Raw genomic sequence first — 18,246 nt, 5'->3', positions numbered from 1 at the left:
TAGATTTCCAGAGATGTCTTGGGCCATCCACATCTTTGCTACACAATGATTCTGGATTAGTTGTCTACTTTCTGGTAGCTGGCTCCGTTTTCATCTCTAACCCTCGCCTCTGCTTTTATTGTTCAATCACATTTGCCATGCACACTTCTTTCCTGCTTCTACTTGTTATTCCCTTTTTTCTAAGCTGGTTGATAACATTTGCCCATGGTTTTATAACCTTTGCTATCCAGGAATCCAGCCTAATACATCATCCTTAGGCCTGTAGGTTTTCACCACTGCAAAGCATACAAAGGTTAGAAAACAAAACTAACTCCTAATCTCCCAAATGTCTGGTTTATGCCTATTCCAGATGATAATGTTATTTAATTCTAACCTAAGATTGAAGCACTGCTATATCTATTAACTTTAAAATATGCACACATCAGGCCATGAGATATTTTTCAATCACCCTTTCTGAACAATTACAAAACAAGGGACAACGAATGAGCTGACAGGCTTTTAGAAAAAAGGAGAACAAAATGGCAAAATAAGTTTATTTAAAAAATTTTTTTTAGCTTTTTAAACAAAAGCTTAATATTAAGACTGAATTCCTGAAATAGTAGTGAAAAAGAGAAACTACATTTTCAAAAGCCAGTTTACATACAGTTTATAGTTACTTATATCTCAAGGGATGTTTCCTGCAAAATATTTTCATGTGAGTATGTTACTGAAATGTTCCCCCCACCAAAAAAAACAGGGCATCCCCACTTTAGAAAAAAAGTAACACATGCCACATATTTAACAAGTGTCTGTTTGGGAAATATAAAGTATAAATAAATTTATATACTTACACTTTTATGAGAGAGTCAGTGGTGAAGTTCAAGAAGGAGATAAATGAAGATGACTACTCTACAGGACTTGTGGTCCTTTGTAGACGTCCCCCTTAACTGAGCCCCTTTCTTTTCTCTAGGTGTTGTCAGGATATTAGGAAGTTAGGCAAATTTGTCCATAACACTTGAACCAACTTGGCAGTAACCATTTTATTTCTGTATTTCCTTCAAAGAGCAGTAAGATGTTCTCTCCTCTCTTCTATGTGCCTTGTCACTATATTTTTAGGGAGATGTTCTATTCTAAAATCCAGCATCTAACAAATTTCACCCCTAAAATATTCATTCTTTTTTTTTATGCTTGTTTTCAAGTCAGACCCATCAGCATAAAATATTCATTCTTTTACAAAGAAAATCTGAGCACCTACTACTATCTGTAGGTCCTTGCACCATGAGATTAATGGCTTTGAACCTACCCTTATAGAGTTCATCGTCAAAATGGGAAGACAGTCATATTAAATACATTCAATACAAGGTCAGAAAATCCTGTGTGCTGCCCATATGACAGGAATAGATAAAGAGCTGTAGGCATCAGAAGAACATTTCTCCTGGGCCAATCAGAAGGCTTCATAGCAAGGGGAAAGCATTTCAGCTGGACCTTGAAAAATGGGTAGGAGTTAACATGTTTAGAGACTTAGAAGAAGGGCAAATGAGGCAGAAGAGTTACCTTACTTAAAAGAAGAAATAGAAGTAACCCAGTTTGGCTCACACCTGTAATCCCAACACTTTGGGAGGTCGAGGTGGGCAGATCACGAGATCAAGAGATCGAGACCATCCTGGCCAACATGGTGAAACCCCCGTCTCTACTAAAAATACAAAAATTAGCTGGGTGTGGTGGCATGTGCCTGAAGTCCCAGCTACTCGGGATGCTGAGGCAGGAGAATTGCTTGAACCCAGAAGGCAGATGTTGCAGTGAGCTGAGATCGCGCCACTGCACTCCAGCCTGGCACCTGGCGACAAAGCGAGACTCTGTCTCAGAAAAAGAAAAAAAAAAGAAGTAACCCAGTTTGGCCGAAGTAACAAGTAATATTTAAAGGAAGTATAGAGCAGGGTTATAACACCAGATTGTTTTGAAAGACAGACTGAAGAGGTTAGATTTTTATACTCCAGCAATAAAAAACCCAAAGGCCATTAAAATACAATACAACCCAAACTTTACAGACAATATACAAACCAAGACAAAAACTAAATGTACACACTAAGCACTCCTCTGAAATTCTCTTCACAACTCCTAACTGAAATCCTTAATAATTTTTAAAAAGGTAGAAATCTCTAAACGCAAAGTACAGTAAAAAAATAACTTTTTCCAAGATAAATTTATTCTCCCTGCCTGTTTATAAAAAATAAAAACAAAAGACCTTTATGACCCTGCTGTTTATACCAACAATTGTCTTTCCTCAAGTCTTTCACATCTTCTCAAACAAATGGCCAGTACCCAGAAGATGCCTTTATTTCTTTATTACCTACCCCTGATTTGGCTTTCACCCCCACTACTCTGATCTTTATTAGTACACTCTCAATAATAACTTCCTTTACAAATTCAATAGCTTGCTTCTTCATTCTCTCTGAATCCTGTAGCTTTTTACACTTCTGTCCCTAAAAACTCTCCTGTGCCTTTTCATCACCACTGCACTTTCCTAATTATCCTACCTCTGATGGAACCTCTTCTGACTCCTCTTCTTCCTGTCATTTCCTAATTGTGAGCTTGTCAATTTCTGATCTTCCATTCTTTCCTCTCCACACTCTTCCCTTTTGTTAAGTGGTCTTACCGCCTATCTTCAACTAGTTCTAGCCACCCTAACCATAATCCCAGGTGGCATTTCTAGAGACATGTGTACTAATCAATGGCGAAGGTAAGAGAATTTGTTTTTCACAACTAATTTTTACTTCTAACAGTAGTATTTTTGTAAGTGGTTATAAGAAATGAATGTAAATTTCAGGAAGTTTATAAAGTCAAAGTATATAGGCTATCAGACAAAGCCTGAAGATTTAGTCAAGTTTGGAAGGTCAAGCTAGACAAAGCTAGACAAAACTTAAACAAACAAAACAAAATCAGGCTGTATAACTAGCTTGAAGAAATAATGGACAAAGCTTTCTTTGCTACACCTGCCCTATTTCAGTCAAGAGTGAAGCCTAAGCCTGTGGTCTCGGATGAAGGAAAGTAGGTGTGCCTGTCAGACATGGTGTGGGGTAAGAAAGCAGGTAAGAAACTGCTGGCTGGGCACTTCGGGAGGCCGAGGCAGGAGGATCACCTGAGTTCAGGAGTTTGAGACCAGCGTGACCAACGTGGAGAAACTCTGTCTCTACTAAAAATACAAAAGTAGCTGGATGAGGTGGTGCATGCCTGTAATCCCAGCTACTGGATTACAGTAGCTGAGGCAGGAGAATCACTTGAACCTGGGAGGCGGAGGTTGTAGTGAGCCAAGATCATATGATGGCACTCCAGCCTGGGAAACAAGAGGGAAACTCCATCTCAAAAAAAAAAAGAAAGAAACTGCTAACTAACAGCTCCTCCTCATTTTAGAAGGGTAGAAAACTTTACTATGCATTCCAAAGAAAAGCAGGGAAAGATGAGGATTATCCACTTAACTGTTCTTTCTTCATTTAAGTAGATTATGAAGGAAACTGTCTTCAAAATCAAGATAAAACTAACATATAAAAAAACAGGTTGGTACAATGGCTCATGTCTGTAATCCCACCACTCTGGGAGGCTAAGGCAGGTGGATCACCTGAGATCAGGGGTTTGAGACCAGCCTGGACAATATGGTGAAACTCTGTCTCTACTTAAAATACAAAAATTAGCCGGGTGTTGTGGCATGTACCCATAATCCAAGCTACTCGGGAGGCTGAGGCAGGAGAATCACTTAAACCTGGGAGGTGGAGGTTGCAGTGAGCCGAGATCGTGCCACTGCACTCCAGCCTGGGTGACAAGAGCGAAACACTATCTCAAAAAGAAGAAGAAAAGAAAAGAAGAAGAAGAAAGGAAGAGGAGAAGAAAGAAGAAGAAGGAAGAAGAAGAAAGAAGAAAGAAGAAACAACATAGCTTTATTCATTATTTTTCTTCTTGTGGAATGTAGCCACAGGCTAAGAAACATAAATCAATGACAATTTGGAGACTATCATTTCTATTTATTTTTATATAGCATTATGTAGCATTCTCAATACAAAGGATATCTCAAAGTTTAAATCTGGCTAATTGTGAAACAAGAAAAGTCATTTCTATAGTGAGGAACTCTATCTGGAACCTATCTGGCTCTAACAAATAATGTAGAGAACAAACAGCATGCCTTCAAGGAGCACTCAGGAATGTACAAAGCATTTTTACATATATTATCTCACTAAATCCTCACAACAACCCTGTGGAGTACAACAGGCATAACTACTGGACCAAATACAACACTGGGTCTAAGACATGGCTAGGTCACAGTTAACTAGAGATGAAAATCACCCTCACACTAAAGATTTCCTGATGCACACCTCACAGAATGAGGTGCTCATATCTCAAGATTTCAAATGAAAATTTAATGAGTGTCGTAACACAACTGAATATTTTTTGAATAATCACTTATATTCGATACAATTCAAAATACGTAAAAAACAACTAGGATACACCTCCACCTCAGAGCACTTAAAAAAAGTCCTGGGCCAGGTGCAGTGGCTCACGCCTGTAATCCCAGCACTTTGGGAGGCTGAGGCAGGCGGATCACGAGGTCAAGAGATCCGAGATCATCCTGGCCAAAATGGTGAAACCTCGCCTCAAAAAAAAAAAAAAAAAAAAAAAGAATTAAAAAAAATCCTTTGGTGGTTCTTCACTATCCATGCTTTCACTATCCATGCTAGAACTCCAAAACAGAGATAATTACGTTTTCCTACCAGGTTAGGGAAAACCCTACAAACCAAGAAATGGGATTTTCCATAAGGTCTCTATTAGGGTAAGACATATTCCTTAGTCTGATACCTTAAAAATACCTACAAAAACTTTTTCTAAGGGCTCAACCTAGTCATACCACAACTAAGTGGGACTGTTTTCATCTTAAGTTGTGTTCCTAGTTTGACTTGTTAATAAAATCTGAGTGGTAACAATTCATTGAGAGGATCATGGAGACTAACTGTAGATTTTTCCCTGTAAAACTGAATTTGATCATTTGGAGCCCCTCTGAGCACTTAAGAGGTTAAAATTCCAGACGACAAATAAGTATTCTGCCTCTAATTCTTTAAGTGAGGATAAGAAAATACATTAGCTTTTGCATTCACCCTCCTTTCCACCTACCTATCCTGGGGGAAAAAAAAGAAAATACATTATAGAAAGTGAAAGTTCCAAACACTTCTAAATTTATGCATACATCACATATAATCAGTATTTTCTTTAAATTCCTAAGAAGGAACCATTAAACTCCAGAAACATCAAAAACAGATTGTAGAATTTTAAAAATCAAGTTATACTATGGCTTTACTACGAGGGACGGCAGTCACACAAAGTTTCAGAGGCCAAAAACAGTTAACTAAAACAGCACTTGGTTATTAACACTCTCTTTCTCTTCTTGGGACATCTCTAAATTTTCACGAGATGGTTTGATAAAACAGATACAAATGATGAGAACTAAATAATGTATTAATGTTATTAATGTTGAAATAAAATACAATTATATAGAACTATACATTTCACAAGCCATTTGTCATCTCTAAAATAAATGATCATGTGGAAATCTTTTTGAGAAATGCATGATCATTAAGCATTTAAATTCATAGTACTACCTGATAATTACAGGCTGATGTAGTTATACTCTCCAGCTTTCTTTACCCCCTGAAGGCTTTATAACAAACCTTGAGGAAATGATTTAAATATAAATTCACAATGTTAACTTTGACTAATTTTAGTTTAAATCACACATCACCCAAACAACATTATAATAGCACTTTACAGACAAAACATGTTTTTAAAATAACGAACATCTTCTAAAGTCTATAATGCTAGATACACATTTTCAACTAATTTCTTTCTGAAAAACTTCCATCAGCTACAATCGGATATGATCATACCAGGTACAATAATACACAACAGTAATCCAAAAGTAGAACTGACTTCCACTAGATCTGAAGACCTGTGTTATTTGTCATTCTCAGCTTTAGTACTATTTGCAAATATCTGACAAGCAATGTCCATTATCACAATACATCACCTCAATATAATGCAGCCCTGAGATCAGATCTTAAAATGGGTAGCACAGGCCTGGTGAGGTGGCTCCAAAGTAATCCCAGCACTTTCAGAGGCAGAGGTGGGCGGACTGCTTGAGATCAGGAGTTTGAGACTAACCTGGCCAATATGGCAAAATCTCATGTCTACAAAAAATACAAAAAATTTTTTTTGTAGAAATGGTGGCACATGCCTGTAGTCCCATCTACTCAGGGGGTTAAGGCACGAGAATTGCTTAAGCCTGGGAGGCAGAGGTTGCAATGAACTGAGATTGTGCCACCACACTCCAGCATGGACAGAGCAAGACTCTGTCCCAAAAAAAAAAAAAAGATGGGTAGCACAGAGCAGCCACCTATATTTATATCTATTATATCTATTAAATGCCAGGCACTGGAGTGAGCACCAAAACAGAAAGGGTTTTATCCGTATGCAGCTTATTTTGTTTATCATCTGTCATCCCCCTGAGATACACACAAGATCAGACCATGAAGAACCACACTAAGGAATCTGGGTTTTATTCTAAGTGTGACCAAAGCCACTGAAGAATTTTAAGCAGAGAACTGCCAAGATGTGACTTAGGTTGTCAGAAGGCCAAGAAGGTACCAACAGGTAGATAATGGAGGAAACCCAGCAAAGAGGCTAATACAGGGACTCAAGCAAAAAAGGGCTCGTTTACAGTAAAGACTATGAAAACATTAAGTGGACAGATTCAATGTCAGAATTTTGGTGTCAGATAATCTTCGGTTTGAGCCCTTTTACCATTTACACACTTGGGCAAGTTACTTATATGCTTTGAGCCTCAATTTCCTTACTTAACAATGCTTGTAAAACTCTATCACCTAGAAAACACACATTATGATAGTGTTTTGGGAACAAAATTCCCTTGAAGAAGTTCAAATAAACTGACTTCCTTTTCCCTCACACCAACATTAGTAATGTTAAGCAGGGTTCAAGAGCAGTTATTATACACACATTTTGCTTTATGAGGAGACAAGTTCCTGTTTCCCACAGAACTTACACTAAAACTGCTCATAAATATACAGGAAGCAAGGTGTTTTTCTCAAATTAATCAAAGTCTAGTTTGCACCTTCAATCTGTGTTTTCACATGCATTCTTTTACTTCTTCAGTGTGAGAAAAAAAGGATATAAGTAGAATCTTGTAGCTAAATTGTGATAAAGATTCTGGTGTTACTACCAATTATTTCAATTTATTCTGTCAATAGTTTTTTTTTTTTTTTTTTTTTTTTGAGACGGAGTCTCGCTCAGTCGCTCAAGCTGGAGTACAGTGGCACCATCTTGGCTCACTGCAACCTCTGTCTCCCGGGTTCAAGCAATTCTCTGCCTCAGCCTCCCAAGTAGCTGGGATTACAGGTGTCTGCCACCACGTCCAGCTAATTTTTGTATTTTTAGTAGAGACAGGGTTTCATCGTCTTGGCAGGCTGGTCTTGAACTCCCGACCGTGTGATTCAAGCACCTCAGTGTCTCAAAGTGCTGGGATTACAGGTGCGAGCCACAGAGCTCAGCCAGCTTTTATATAGAATATTAATAAAGTATGGCATTCCTCATTCTTGCAGCACTGGTACATCAGGAAACCAAGTTACCAAAAGCCCTCTTTGATAAGTACATGGATCACAAACACTTATCTTTCAGTGGCGTCCTCCTTATGTTTAATATTCTTTCAACAAAGGATGAACCATCCTGAAATTCAGTGTCACATTTACCACTCGGTATTTACGAAGCAGGGCTACAAGTAATACAATGTGCTAGGCACTATGGGAGAAAGAAGGTTTGTTAGTGTTATATAGTCCTTACTCTCAAGGAGTTTACAATCTAATTAGGAGATTAGGCATTTACACAAGATAAGGACAGAATGATGCAGACAGAACTGTAAATATTAAAAATAAAAAGAATGGTAGGCTGGTGGCTCATGCCTGTAATCTCAGCACTTTGGGAGGCCAAGGTGGATGGAACACCTGAAGTCAGGAGTTCGAGACCAGCGTGGCCAAATATCAGTCGGTGTAGTGGCACCTGCCTGTAATCCCAGCTACTCGGGAGGCTGAGGCAGGAGAATCGGCCTGAACTGGGGAGGTTGCAGTGAGCCAAGATCGAGCCACTGCACTCCAGCGTGTGTGAAAGAGCAAGATACCCTCTCAAAAAAACTAAAAATAAAAATAAAAAGATCATTTTCATATGGGGTGGTCAAAAAATGCTTCACGGCTAAGCAGAATTTGAGTTGAACCCCTGAGTACAAGATTTTGATTGAATTTGCTAGGAAGAGAACAAGCACACATGAACTTACATGTAAGGGCTTTTTTGAAAAAACTTTTTATCTGAAAAATTTAAACATGTAAAGAAGTCAAAAGAATAATAAACCTCCATGTATACTCATCACCGAGCTCCAGGAATGATCAACTCATTGCCAGTAATTTACATGTCTTCTTATACAAAAATCCTAAAGAAGCCTATCTGCATATCCTCTACATTCTTCACTGACTGCATCCTCAGACAAATCTCTAGTGCCACAACAGTATCCACAGTTTGGTTTTTCTAAAGGCCAAATGAAGTGCAAGCCTGTTTAAAAAAAAAAAAAAAAAAAGTGGGAGCCTGGCACAGTTGCTCATGCCTATAATCCCAGCACTTTGAGAGGACAAGGTGGGCGGATCGCATAGACTGAGTTCAAGACCTGCATGTGCAACATGATGAAACACCGTCTCTACAAAAAAGGCAAAAATCATCCAGGCGTGGTAGGGCCCATCTGTGGTTGCAGCTACTCAGGAGGCTGAGGCAGGAGGATCGCTTAAGCCCTGGAGGTGCTGCTGTGATCCCTCTACTGCACTCCAGTCTGCAAAGGGAGACCCTGTCTCAAGGGAAAAAAAAGATCAGTTGCTGGGCGTGGTGGCTCACACCTATAATCCCAGCACTTTGGGAGGTCAAGGCAGGCAGATCACTTGAGGTCAGGAGTTTAAGACCAGCCTGGGAAAAATGGCAAAACCCTGTCTCTACTAAAAAAAAAAAAAAAAAATTATCGGGCATGGTGGCGCATGCCTGTGGTCCCAGCTACCTGCGGGGCTGAGGCAGGAGAACTGCCTGAACCTGGGAGGCAGAGGCTGCAGTGAGCTGAGATCAGGTCACTGCATTCCAGCCTGGGTGACAGAGTAAGACCTGTCTCAAAAAAATAAAAAATAAGTAATTAACTCTTTTTTTTTTTTGAGAAGGAGTTTCGCTCTTGTTACCCAGGCTGGAGTGCAGTGGCGTGATCTCGGCTTGCTGCAACCTCCGCCTCCTGGGTTCAGGCAATTCTCCTGCCTCAGCCTCCTGAGTAGCTGGGATTACAGGCATATGCCACCATGCCCAGCTAATTTTTTGTATTTTTAGTAGAAATGGGGTTTCACCATGTTGACCAGGATGGTCTCGATCTCTTGACCTCGTGATCCACCCGCCTACGCCTCCCAAAGTGCTGGGATTATAGGCGTGAGCCACCGTGCCCGGCAAGTAATTAACTCTTGATCGTTTGCACAAACCAAGGGAAGAGTGACAAAGATACTGCAAAATGACAGATAACCCAAAAATCAGTTTACATATACTTTTGGATACCTTTTCCATACATATATTTCAATAAGAATGAGTAAAGTGATGGGAGAATTAATGTCAAACAAAATAGAGCATCACAAGTGAAGTACTTTAAATATATCACTTGGCCTCCCAAACCTAAGTTTCTTCCTCTATAAAATAGGGAAATATCACCTACCTCAGAAACTTGTGAGAATTAAATGAGTGTATAGTAAATGCCATGTGTATAGTTTCTTATTTTATTATATTATTAGCCAGCTGACTCAGGAACAACTATTAAATAGAAAGCTATGGCTGGATACAGTGGCTCATGTCTGTAATCCCAGCACTTTGGGAGATCAAGGCAGGTGAACCACAAAGTCAGGAGTTCCAGACCAGCCTAGCCAACATAGTGAAACCCTGTCTCTACTAAAAATACAAAAATCAGCCAGGCGTGGTAGCAAGTGCCTGTAGTCCTAGCTATTTGGGAGGCTGAGGCAGGAGAACTGCTTGAACCTGGGAGATGGAGGTTGCAGTGAGCAGAGGTGGTGCCACTGCGCGCCAGCCTGGGCCACAAAGTGAGACTCCACCTTGAAGAAAAAAAAAAAAAAAAAAGGATGCTGCCCTGTTTCCCCAGCCTCTTCCCTTACACACCACCCTTCAAATCATGTAAAAGTTTTCTTCATCTCAAAACCTGCTAAAGGTGAGCGGCTAAGCTCCCTGATTTCAAGGAGCTTCTTTGTCTGTAAAGCAAACAGAGCTGATACTGAAGGAGGTATTTTAGTCAAATAAATTTGTAAACTGTCAAACTTTACAAAGTAATCCCTCCTTAATAGAGCCAACTAATGTCAGACAGAAGTAGTGTGTGTCCAACCTACCTAGTAAAACATGTTCATTTTCCCCATTTCTTGACCACTGAGTTTTCTATTCTTTCAACCATCTACGGCCTCTTTACAGCACAGTAAAAACAGCAAGGCAGCCATTAGGATTGTCAGCTGGGCCAGATCATGAGAAGCTCAAGATGAGTTACTACATGGCATGACAGAAACACCTTTACCTTCATTTCTTACTCTGTCCAGAAGGAAGCTCAAATTGTAATTTTGTCTTCCCTATGACCTGCTACTGAAAGGCAGCTCTGTCACTGAAAACTACGAAATTAGTTTAAACCTGTTTTTAGAGCACGTGTTCTCTCTTCCTTTAGAGCTACCTTCTGTCTCTCAGTTACATTCTTCTTGAGATTCTTACATACATCATTGAAGTTCCCTTAAGAATTATCATCTTCAGGCCAGGTGCAGTGGCTCATGCCTGTAATCCTAGCACTTTGGGAGGCCAAAGCAGGCGGATCATGAGGTCAGGAGTTCAAGACCAGCCTGACCAACGTGGTGAAACCCTGTCTCTACTAAAAATACCAAAATAATAATAATAATCAGATTCAATCACCAAATCACCAACTCCCTTTCCCTATGTGAAGATACAATAAGTTACTGACTTACAAGCTCTAACACTATAAATAATCCACTCTGTTAAAGTATTATTCTACCTACAACCATTCCTTATTTTCAGATATTACCCATTCCTTGGATGTTTCCCTAGGACGATTATAATTAATGTAGCAAGATACGGCACTTCACAGTTTGCCAAGCGCTTTCTAAATGTACTCACTTAATCCTTACAGGCTCTGGAAAAGGTAATTCCCCCTACTTCATAGGTAAGAAAAAAGGACCGAAGAACTCACTATCACGTCATATCAACAAAGCAATTTGGTGGCAAACCGGACCTCCGAAGCAGGTTTTCCAATTCCAAACGCCATGCTCTTCCCCATTCTATTATGCTCTTTTCTAACAAGGGAAAGTCTACAGTTCTGTCCCAAACCACACTTGCTTCAAGAGTAAACCATCTTTAAACCATTTCTCTAGACTGCAACCTGATCCCCAACTCCAATAATCATCCCATTTCTTGCTTCCTCACTCTCCAGCCATGACCTCCTTCTCACTATCCCACTCTTCATGGGTACTACCATCATTCCTTCAACCCGTCCTACAAATATCCCACCACTGCATGCTAAAGGGACACCTCTTTTGTTCCTTCCCCCAAACCCTGGCACTCTCTTCTCAGGATATGTAGGTTGTCACCCCATAAACTACACAGTAGCTTCTCGCTTCTGGTCTTTAACGAGCTACTTACTAACTTTAAAAGCCCCACAGAAATGAACTTCACTTGCAGGTCCTCCACCTCCACACTTGGACCTGGGCGCCATTACTCTTAAAACAATAGTAGCGACCCTTACAGAGATTCTGCCCGTGCCCCACTGTCACCAACGAATTCCTTTTCCAGAAACTGGTTCTTCAAACAGGCTCCCCTTCCAACCTCTTCACCAGTGACTCCCCTCCAAGGTTCCCGGACCCTCTCCCCCCGCAGTTTTTCTCCCTTTACTCCCGGGCCTCTGCCCACCTCATCAACTCTCCCTGAGCTCCCTGTCCCAGAGCCAAGCAGCGGCTGCTCCACTCTCCCAACTCAGAAGTTCTGCCTCTATCACCTGTTCTCGCCAGAGCTTCCTCTCAGCCCAGTGGCCCACCTTTGCCCTGGCCTGCCTCTGCCTCTCTCCACCATTTCGAGTCCTCCTGCCCAGGAGCCACCCCCACGAGTCAGTTCCGGGGTGCCTGTCGGATTCAACTTCCCAGCCGTGGGATTCCCATCCCCGGGGTCAAGCTCCCCTTCTCCATCACCTGCTCCGCCCATAGCCAGATGACATCCGCCGCTGCCGGCCGCCGCCGCCGCCGCCGCCTCCTCCTCCATCCCCCTTCTCGGACGCCGGGTCCCTGGCCACTCACCGCCTTCCGCGCGCTCCAGCCGCCCCCTCCGGTGGGGAAGAGGGGGGCGTGCACCCCAACCCGAGCCCCCCCTCCCCAACACGCACCTGTTCCTCCTCCTCTTCCCCTCGGCTGGCCGCGCCGGCACCCCGACCCCCACCCTCGCCGCGCCCCGGCCTCCTGGAGCCCTGCACTCACCACGAGTAGGTCTGCTCCGCCATGGCGCTGCCTCTCGTGGGCTCCGCTGCAGGCTGTGGCCGGGCCCGGGGGCGGCGGGCTCGCTCGGGCCGGGAGCGGAAGGCGCGGCCGGGTTTCGGTGCTTGCTCGCTCGCTGGCTCGCTGGCTGCACGGCGGGCCGGGAAGGCGGCTGGCGGGTAGAGGCCGGGCTCCGAGGCGGCCCCGCTCCCTGGGCCCCGGGGCGGGGCGGGCTCCGCTCTCGGCCTCCCTCACCCGCGGCGGCGGCGGCGGCTCCGCTGCGGCTCCAAACCCAACATGGCGGCGGCGGCGGCGGCGGCGGCGGCGGCGCCGAGAACAAGGGGGCCCCGGGGCAGGCGAACGGCAAGACGGGCCCGCGCTCACTGCGCGTCGGGCCGCAGGAGCGCCGCGCTCGGGCGGCGGCGGCGGCGGCGGCCGGGGGACATGGCCGGCGGGCGGAGGCGGCGGCGGCGGCGGCGGCTGAGGGGGGCGCTAGGCGATGAGGCGAGGCCGCTCGATCACACCCGCCGAGGGGAGGAGGGGCGGGGGCGGGGGCGAGCCTTGGGCCCGCGCGGGTCACGTGCCCAAAACACGCTCACGTGACGTGCGCCCCGCCCCTCGAGCCGGGCTCCTGCGCGGAGACGTCGGCTCCCGGGTTCTAGGCGGCTGCTGCTTGCACGGCCGGGGCTGTCGGGCCGCCTCCCGCCGCCTGGTGCCGGCCCCCTCCCCACGCGGAGACGTCGCCTCGGGTACCCTCTTATGCCCCTTTCCGAGGGGCTGCAGCACCAGCCAATCAGGAACGCCGATGCACGTCTGTTGGCTGCCACTCAGCTGTCAACCGTCAGTCAACAGTCTGCCGGCCACGGGCGCCCCAAATGTCAGTCAACTTGTCAGTCAACAGGCAGAGAGAGGGCTGCACTCCTTCGTTCTTACGTTCCTTGGTTCATTTATTCACATAGCAAATATTGCAGGAAGCCAACCTTTATTGCGCCCAGGCCTGGTACCAAGTCGAATACCCCACGCTTGCCTTCATTGAATCAATCAACAGATATTTGTTGGGTGCCAACCGTGTGTCAACTTACTCTGCCTTCCTGGAGCTTACATTCTAGAGGAAGAAAGATAGTCCAAGCCTACAAATAAAATAATTTCAGATGCTAATTTTTACAAAAACACGTTTTATACACAAGGCGAGGGGACAGAGTGAGTAGAGGTGTGGGTTACTTTAGATAGGGTGGTCAAGGAAGGCCTCGCTTAGAAGGTGACATTTGAGCTGATATTGAATGACAGAGAGCTGGCCTTGCAAAGATCCACGGAAAGCTCAAAGATCCTGAGAAAGCTCAGGAAACCGTCCATCTAAAGGTTTCCTGGCTCAGAAGTAAAGACGGTAGAGCTAGACCAGAGACCAACAGAATGAATCTTGGGCTTAGAGGGAAAGAGGAGGGAGCGATGAATGGAGGCCCCAGGTACTGGGGGATACTGCCCCAGGAGTGGATGAGGCCGTTTGAAAGTATAAGAGGCTTACCAAAGAAAAGGTGTTCTTGACCGGGGGGGTGAGGTGGGGGGGGTGGTTCACGCCTGTAATTCCAGCTCTTTGGGAGGCTGAGGGGGTCGGATCATGAGGTCAGGAGTTCGAGACCATCCTGGTCAACATGGTGAAACCCCGTCTCTACTAAAAAAAATACAAAAATTAGCTGGGCATGGTGGCACGCGCCTGTAGTCCCAGCTACTCGGGAGGCTGAGGCAGGAGAATTGCTTGAACCCAGGAGGCGGAGGTTGGCGGTGAGCCGAGATCGCGCCATTGCACTCCAGCCTGGGTAACGAGCGAAACTCCGTCTCAAAAATAAATAAATAAATAAATAAATAAATAAAATAAATAAAAATAAAAAAATTTTAAAAAGGCATTCTAGGAAGAAGGAATGGCATGAGGCAAGGCCCAGTTCCAGGTGGGCTTGAATCAAGAGTGGGATGGGTGATTTGTGCTGGAGAGTTTTGGGAGAAGACACTGAAAAGATGCACTGAAGCCAGAGCTGGAGGGCCCAGCTGCCAGCTACTGTGTTCACGAATAAAAACGATTAACTAGTGCAGCTTCAGAATTTAGAAACATGCCTGGGCAACAAAGACACTAACCCTCCTGTACATCCCTCCACCCCCACCCCTCACCCCCCAGTTTCTCTGCAGAAGGCGAAACTCACACACCTGAAACCAACATACTCAAGCTTCTCTGCACTAGGCCAGAATTTAGCTCTGCTCCAGTTTCCCGGGGCCTGCCCAGGCTTGCAGGGAACGCGGCACCCTGGATCTATCTACAAATGGATCAGCTGGCCATTGCCCATGCATCTGCCGCTTGCCTGTTTCCCAAGGGAAACCCTTTAAAGAGAAAGCCAAGTACACTTTCCCTTCAGAAGCAAACTCTTCTTCTTCCTTCTTCCCCCTCTGCCAGGTGCCAGGACCGGTTAGGTTCCACGTGTTTCTTCCAAAGCTTTATCAGAGAGCCCTGGGAAAAGGCCCACTGATAAGATTGAGGTCTAGGCCGGGGTAGGTGGCTCACACCTGCAATCCCAGCACTTTGGGAGGCTGAGGCGAGTGGATCATCAGGTCAAGAGATCATGACCATCGTGGCCAACGTGGTGAAACCCCATCCCAACTAAAAATACAAAATTAGTTGGGTATGGTGGCATGCGCCTGTAGTCTCAGGTACTCAGAAGGCTGAGGCAGGAGAATCGTTTGAACCAGGGAGGAGGAGGTTGCAAGAGTCCAGGGGAGGGTTTGAGGCAGGGCGAAAAGAAAGCATCAAACCACCAGAGACCCCTCCTCTTACTATTCACAGGAAGATTCTGGCCTGCGAAGATTTGTCCCCCAACAAACCCACCAGATGCATGGATATTAAGGGGAGATGAAAAGGCAAAGGGCCTAAATTCTTTTTTTTAATTTTTTAACTTTAATTTTTTTTTTTTTTTTTTTTTGAGACAGAATCTTGCTCTGTCACCCAGGCTGGAGTGTAGTGGTGTGATCTGGGCTCACTGCAACCTCTGCCTCCCAGGTTCAAGCAATTCTCTTCCCTTAGCCTCCCAAGTAGCAGGGATTATAGGCATGCACCACCACACCCAGCTAATTTTTAATTTTTAGTAGACATGGGGTGTCACCATGTTGGTCAAACTACTCTCGAACTCCTGACCTCAAGGGATCCACCTGCCCCCATTCATTTAGCTCTCACAACACAGCCAAGTGCTTTTACAGAAAGCCAGCTGTGCTCTCGAACACAGTCATTCTGAGTCTCGAAGGGGCACAGAGTGAGGCTTTAGGTCCCATGGGAAAGGCCAGAAGTCGTTGGAAGTGGCTTTGGGAGGTGCAGAAACTCCTCTGGAGAACTAAGAACAAAACAGACCAGACATGTTGCTATGGAAACAAAAACGCCACGCTGAGCCTCTGGGCGATTTCACTTGGGCTTTGGTTCCCAGTGAGTCACAGAAAGCAAAGCCAAGTGGAAAGTTGGTGTTGGATGAATGAATGAAATGGGAGCTGCTGGCATAGGAGAGTCAAGGCCTTCCCAGAAGCAAAGGGACTATTCTTTTCAGTGGGAAGAATCTGGTGGAAGAAAGGAGGAAGAAGGGGTTTGAGAATAATATGGTTTATATTTAGAATCTGGTGAATGAGGAGAGGTTTTCTTCTCTCTGTCTGAACCAGAGACCTCTGAAGTGTTTCTTGAGGACATGTGGCTGCAGACCCTATAAGACGCCACACAGCACTTGACAGGGCTGGGATGGTGTCCAGGCCATGGAAACACCATGTACCTGGTCCCAGGAAGATGAAATGTGGGCCCAGGGATGAATGGCTTGAGCATCTCAGGCTAAAGTTGCTAAGAAGTAGATGGCACCTCTAGGTCCTAGTCAAGATCTCTACGGGCTTGAAGTCCCCCAGTAGGATAAGGCTGGAATAAATCTGAAGCCAGTGGGTTGGCTGGAAGCTGCCCTGACTGTGGCAATCTGGGGAGTGACTTTAAATTTAATTTAATTTTTTATTTTATTTTGAGACGGAGTCTCACTCTGTCACCCAGGCTGGAATGCAGTGTGGAGATCTCAGCTCACTGCAACCTCCCGCCTCCCAGATTCAAGTCATTCTCCTGCCTCAGCCTCCCGAGTAGCTGGGATTACAGGCGCTTGCCACCATGCCCAGCTATGTTTTGTATTTTTAGTCGAGATGAGGTTTCACCATATTGGCCCGACTGGTTTCAAAATCTTGACTGCCCACCTCGGCCTCCCAAAGTGCTAGGATTACAGGCATGAGCCACCGCTCCCGGCCAGGAGTGACTTTTAGTTTCCCTGCCAGCAGCATTCAGCTCCAAGCTGGAACAGCCCCAGGTATATCTGTGGCACCTCTGAGTGTCAGCCAGGGAGTCGGGTGTGCTTGGCAAGAGACCCATGCGTTAGGCTCCCCCCGGGAGGGGTGCTTGGTCTCTCTGCACCCCATTGCAGGTGAAAGAGCTACAGCTTGTGCAATGTTTGTTGAAAGAGGCCATAGATGCCGGATGTGGTGGTTCACACCTGTAATCCCAACACTTTGGGAGGCCGAGGCTGGTGGATCACCTAAGGTCGGGATTTTGAGACCAACCTGGACAAGATGGAAAAACTCTGTCTCTACTAAAAAAACAAAAAATTAGCCAGGCGTGGTGGCACATGCCTGTAATCCTAGCTACTTGGGAGGCTGAGGCAGAAGAATCACTTGAACCCGGGAGACTGAGGTTGCGGTGAGACGAGATCGCGCCATTGCACTCCAGCCTGGGTGACAAGAGTGAAACTTAGCCTCAAAAAAAAAAAAAAAAAAGAAGAAAGGAAAAGAAAGAGGCCATGGAGGTGCCTCTAATTATCACCACAGTAATTACAGGATAGCTTCTTCTACCAAGTGTGTTCAAAAGAGACTTGGGGAGTCTCCCCCAGGATGCGTCTTCTGCCTTAGGCACAGACTCCAGGGAGCTGGCATTGCCAGATCTGTCTGGGCTGCTTAAGCATTGCTTCTGAGAACATCAAGGCTCAGGTCTGACCTGGCTGCACCTGTCCCTGCTGCCCATTTTTCCCTCTGTCATCCACCCCTCACCCCTACACACATGCATGCACCCTTTGTTTATATTCCATAGTGACCGGCCTGCAGCCTCCCCGTGAACTGTGTTCCTTTTTCTTTCCAAGCCTCTGCTCAAGTCCAGGAGGTGGCTTTTTTTTTTCTGACAATGTCTCCCTCTGTTATTGAGGCTGGTGTGCAGTGGCGCCATCTCAACTCACTGCAACCTCCGCCTCTTGGTTCAAGTGATTCTCCTGCTTCAGCCTCCTGACTGGCTGGGATTACAGTTACCCACCACCATGCCTGGCTACTTTTTTTTTGTATTTTTAGTGGAGACGGGTTTCGCCACATTGGTCAGGCTGGTCTCGAACTCCTGACCTCAAGTTACAGGCGTGAGCCACGGCGCTGGGCCTCTCACTGCCTCGTAACTGCTGCTCAGTTTTGGGGGCTTGATTGTAATGTCACATCCTCCAGGAAATTTCACTTGACCAAAACATAGGCTCGGTTAGATACGTCTCTGCATTCTCATCGTCCTCTGAATTTACCCACATGACACTTAGCACAATGAACTGTCATCGGC

General features: G+C 45.2%; 1 protein-coding gene and 1 pseudogene across 2 annotated transcripts in view; one reads left to right on the top strand and one right to left on the bottom strand.

The window, feature by feature from the left end:
- The window catches only part of LOC105728535 (cyclin-dependent kinase 4-like), a 31,721-nt pseudogene extending 19,643 nt beyond the window's left edge, over positions 1-12,078 (top strand).
- SPPL3 (signal peptide peptidase like 3) overlaps positions 1-12,678 on the bottom strand; it is a 139,292-nt gene extending 126,614 nt beyond the window's left edge. Inside the window, exon 1 of one of the 2 annotated variants that reach the window (XM_012468945.2) lies at positions 12,618-12,678. In XM_012468945.2, coding sequence (XP_012324368.1) covers positions 12,618-12,640 — 23 coding nt within the window. In that variant the 5' untranslated portion in view covers positions 12,641-12,678. Of the gene's footprint in view, positions 1-12,335; positions 12,395-12,617 lie in introns of those variants that run through there. The other variant, XM_012468944.3, reaches the window with a different exon arrangement.
- Between the last annotated feature and the right edge of the window lie 5,568 nt (positions 12,679-18,246).

The sequence above is a fragment of the Aotus nancymaae genome, unplaced genomic scaffold (assembly GCF_030222135.1).
Source record: "Aotus nancymaae isolate 86718 unplaced genomic scaffold, 86718_ANA_hifiasm-v0.15.2.pri h1tg000021l, whole genome shotgun sequence".
Classification (NCBI taxonomy): domain Eukaryota; kingdom Metazoa; phylum Chordata; class Mammalia; order Primates; family Aotidae; genus Aotus; species Aotus nancymaae.
This window is presented reverse-complemented; position numbering and strand designations above follow the sequence as displayed.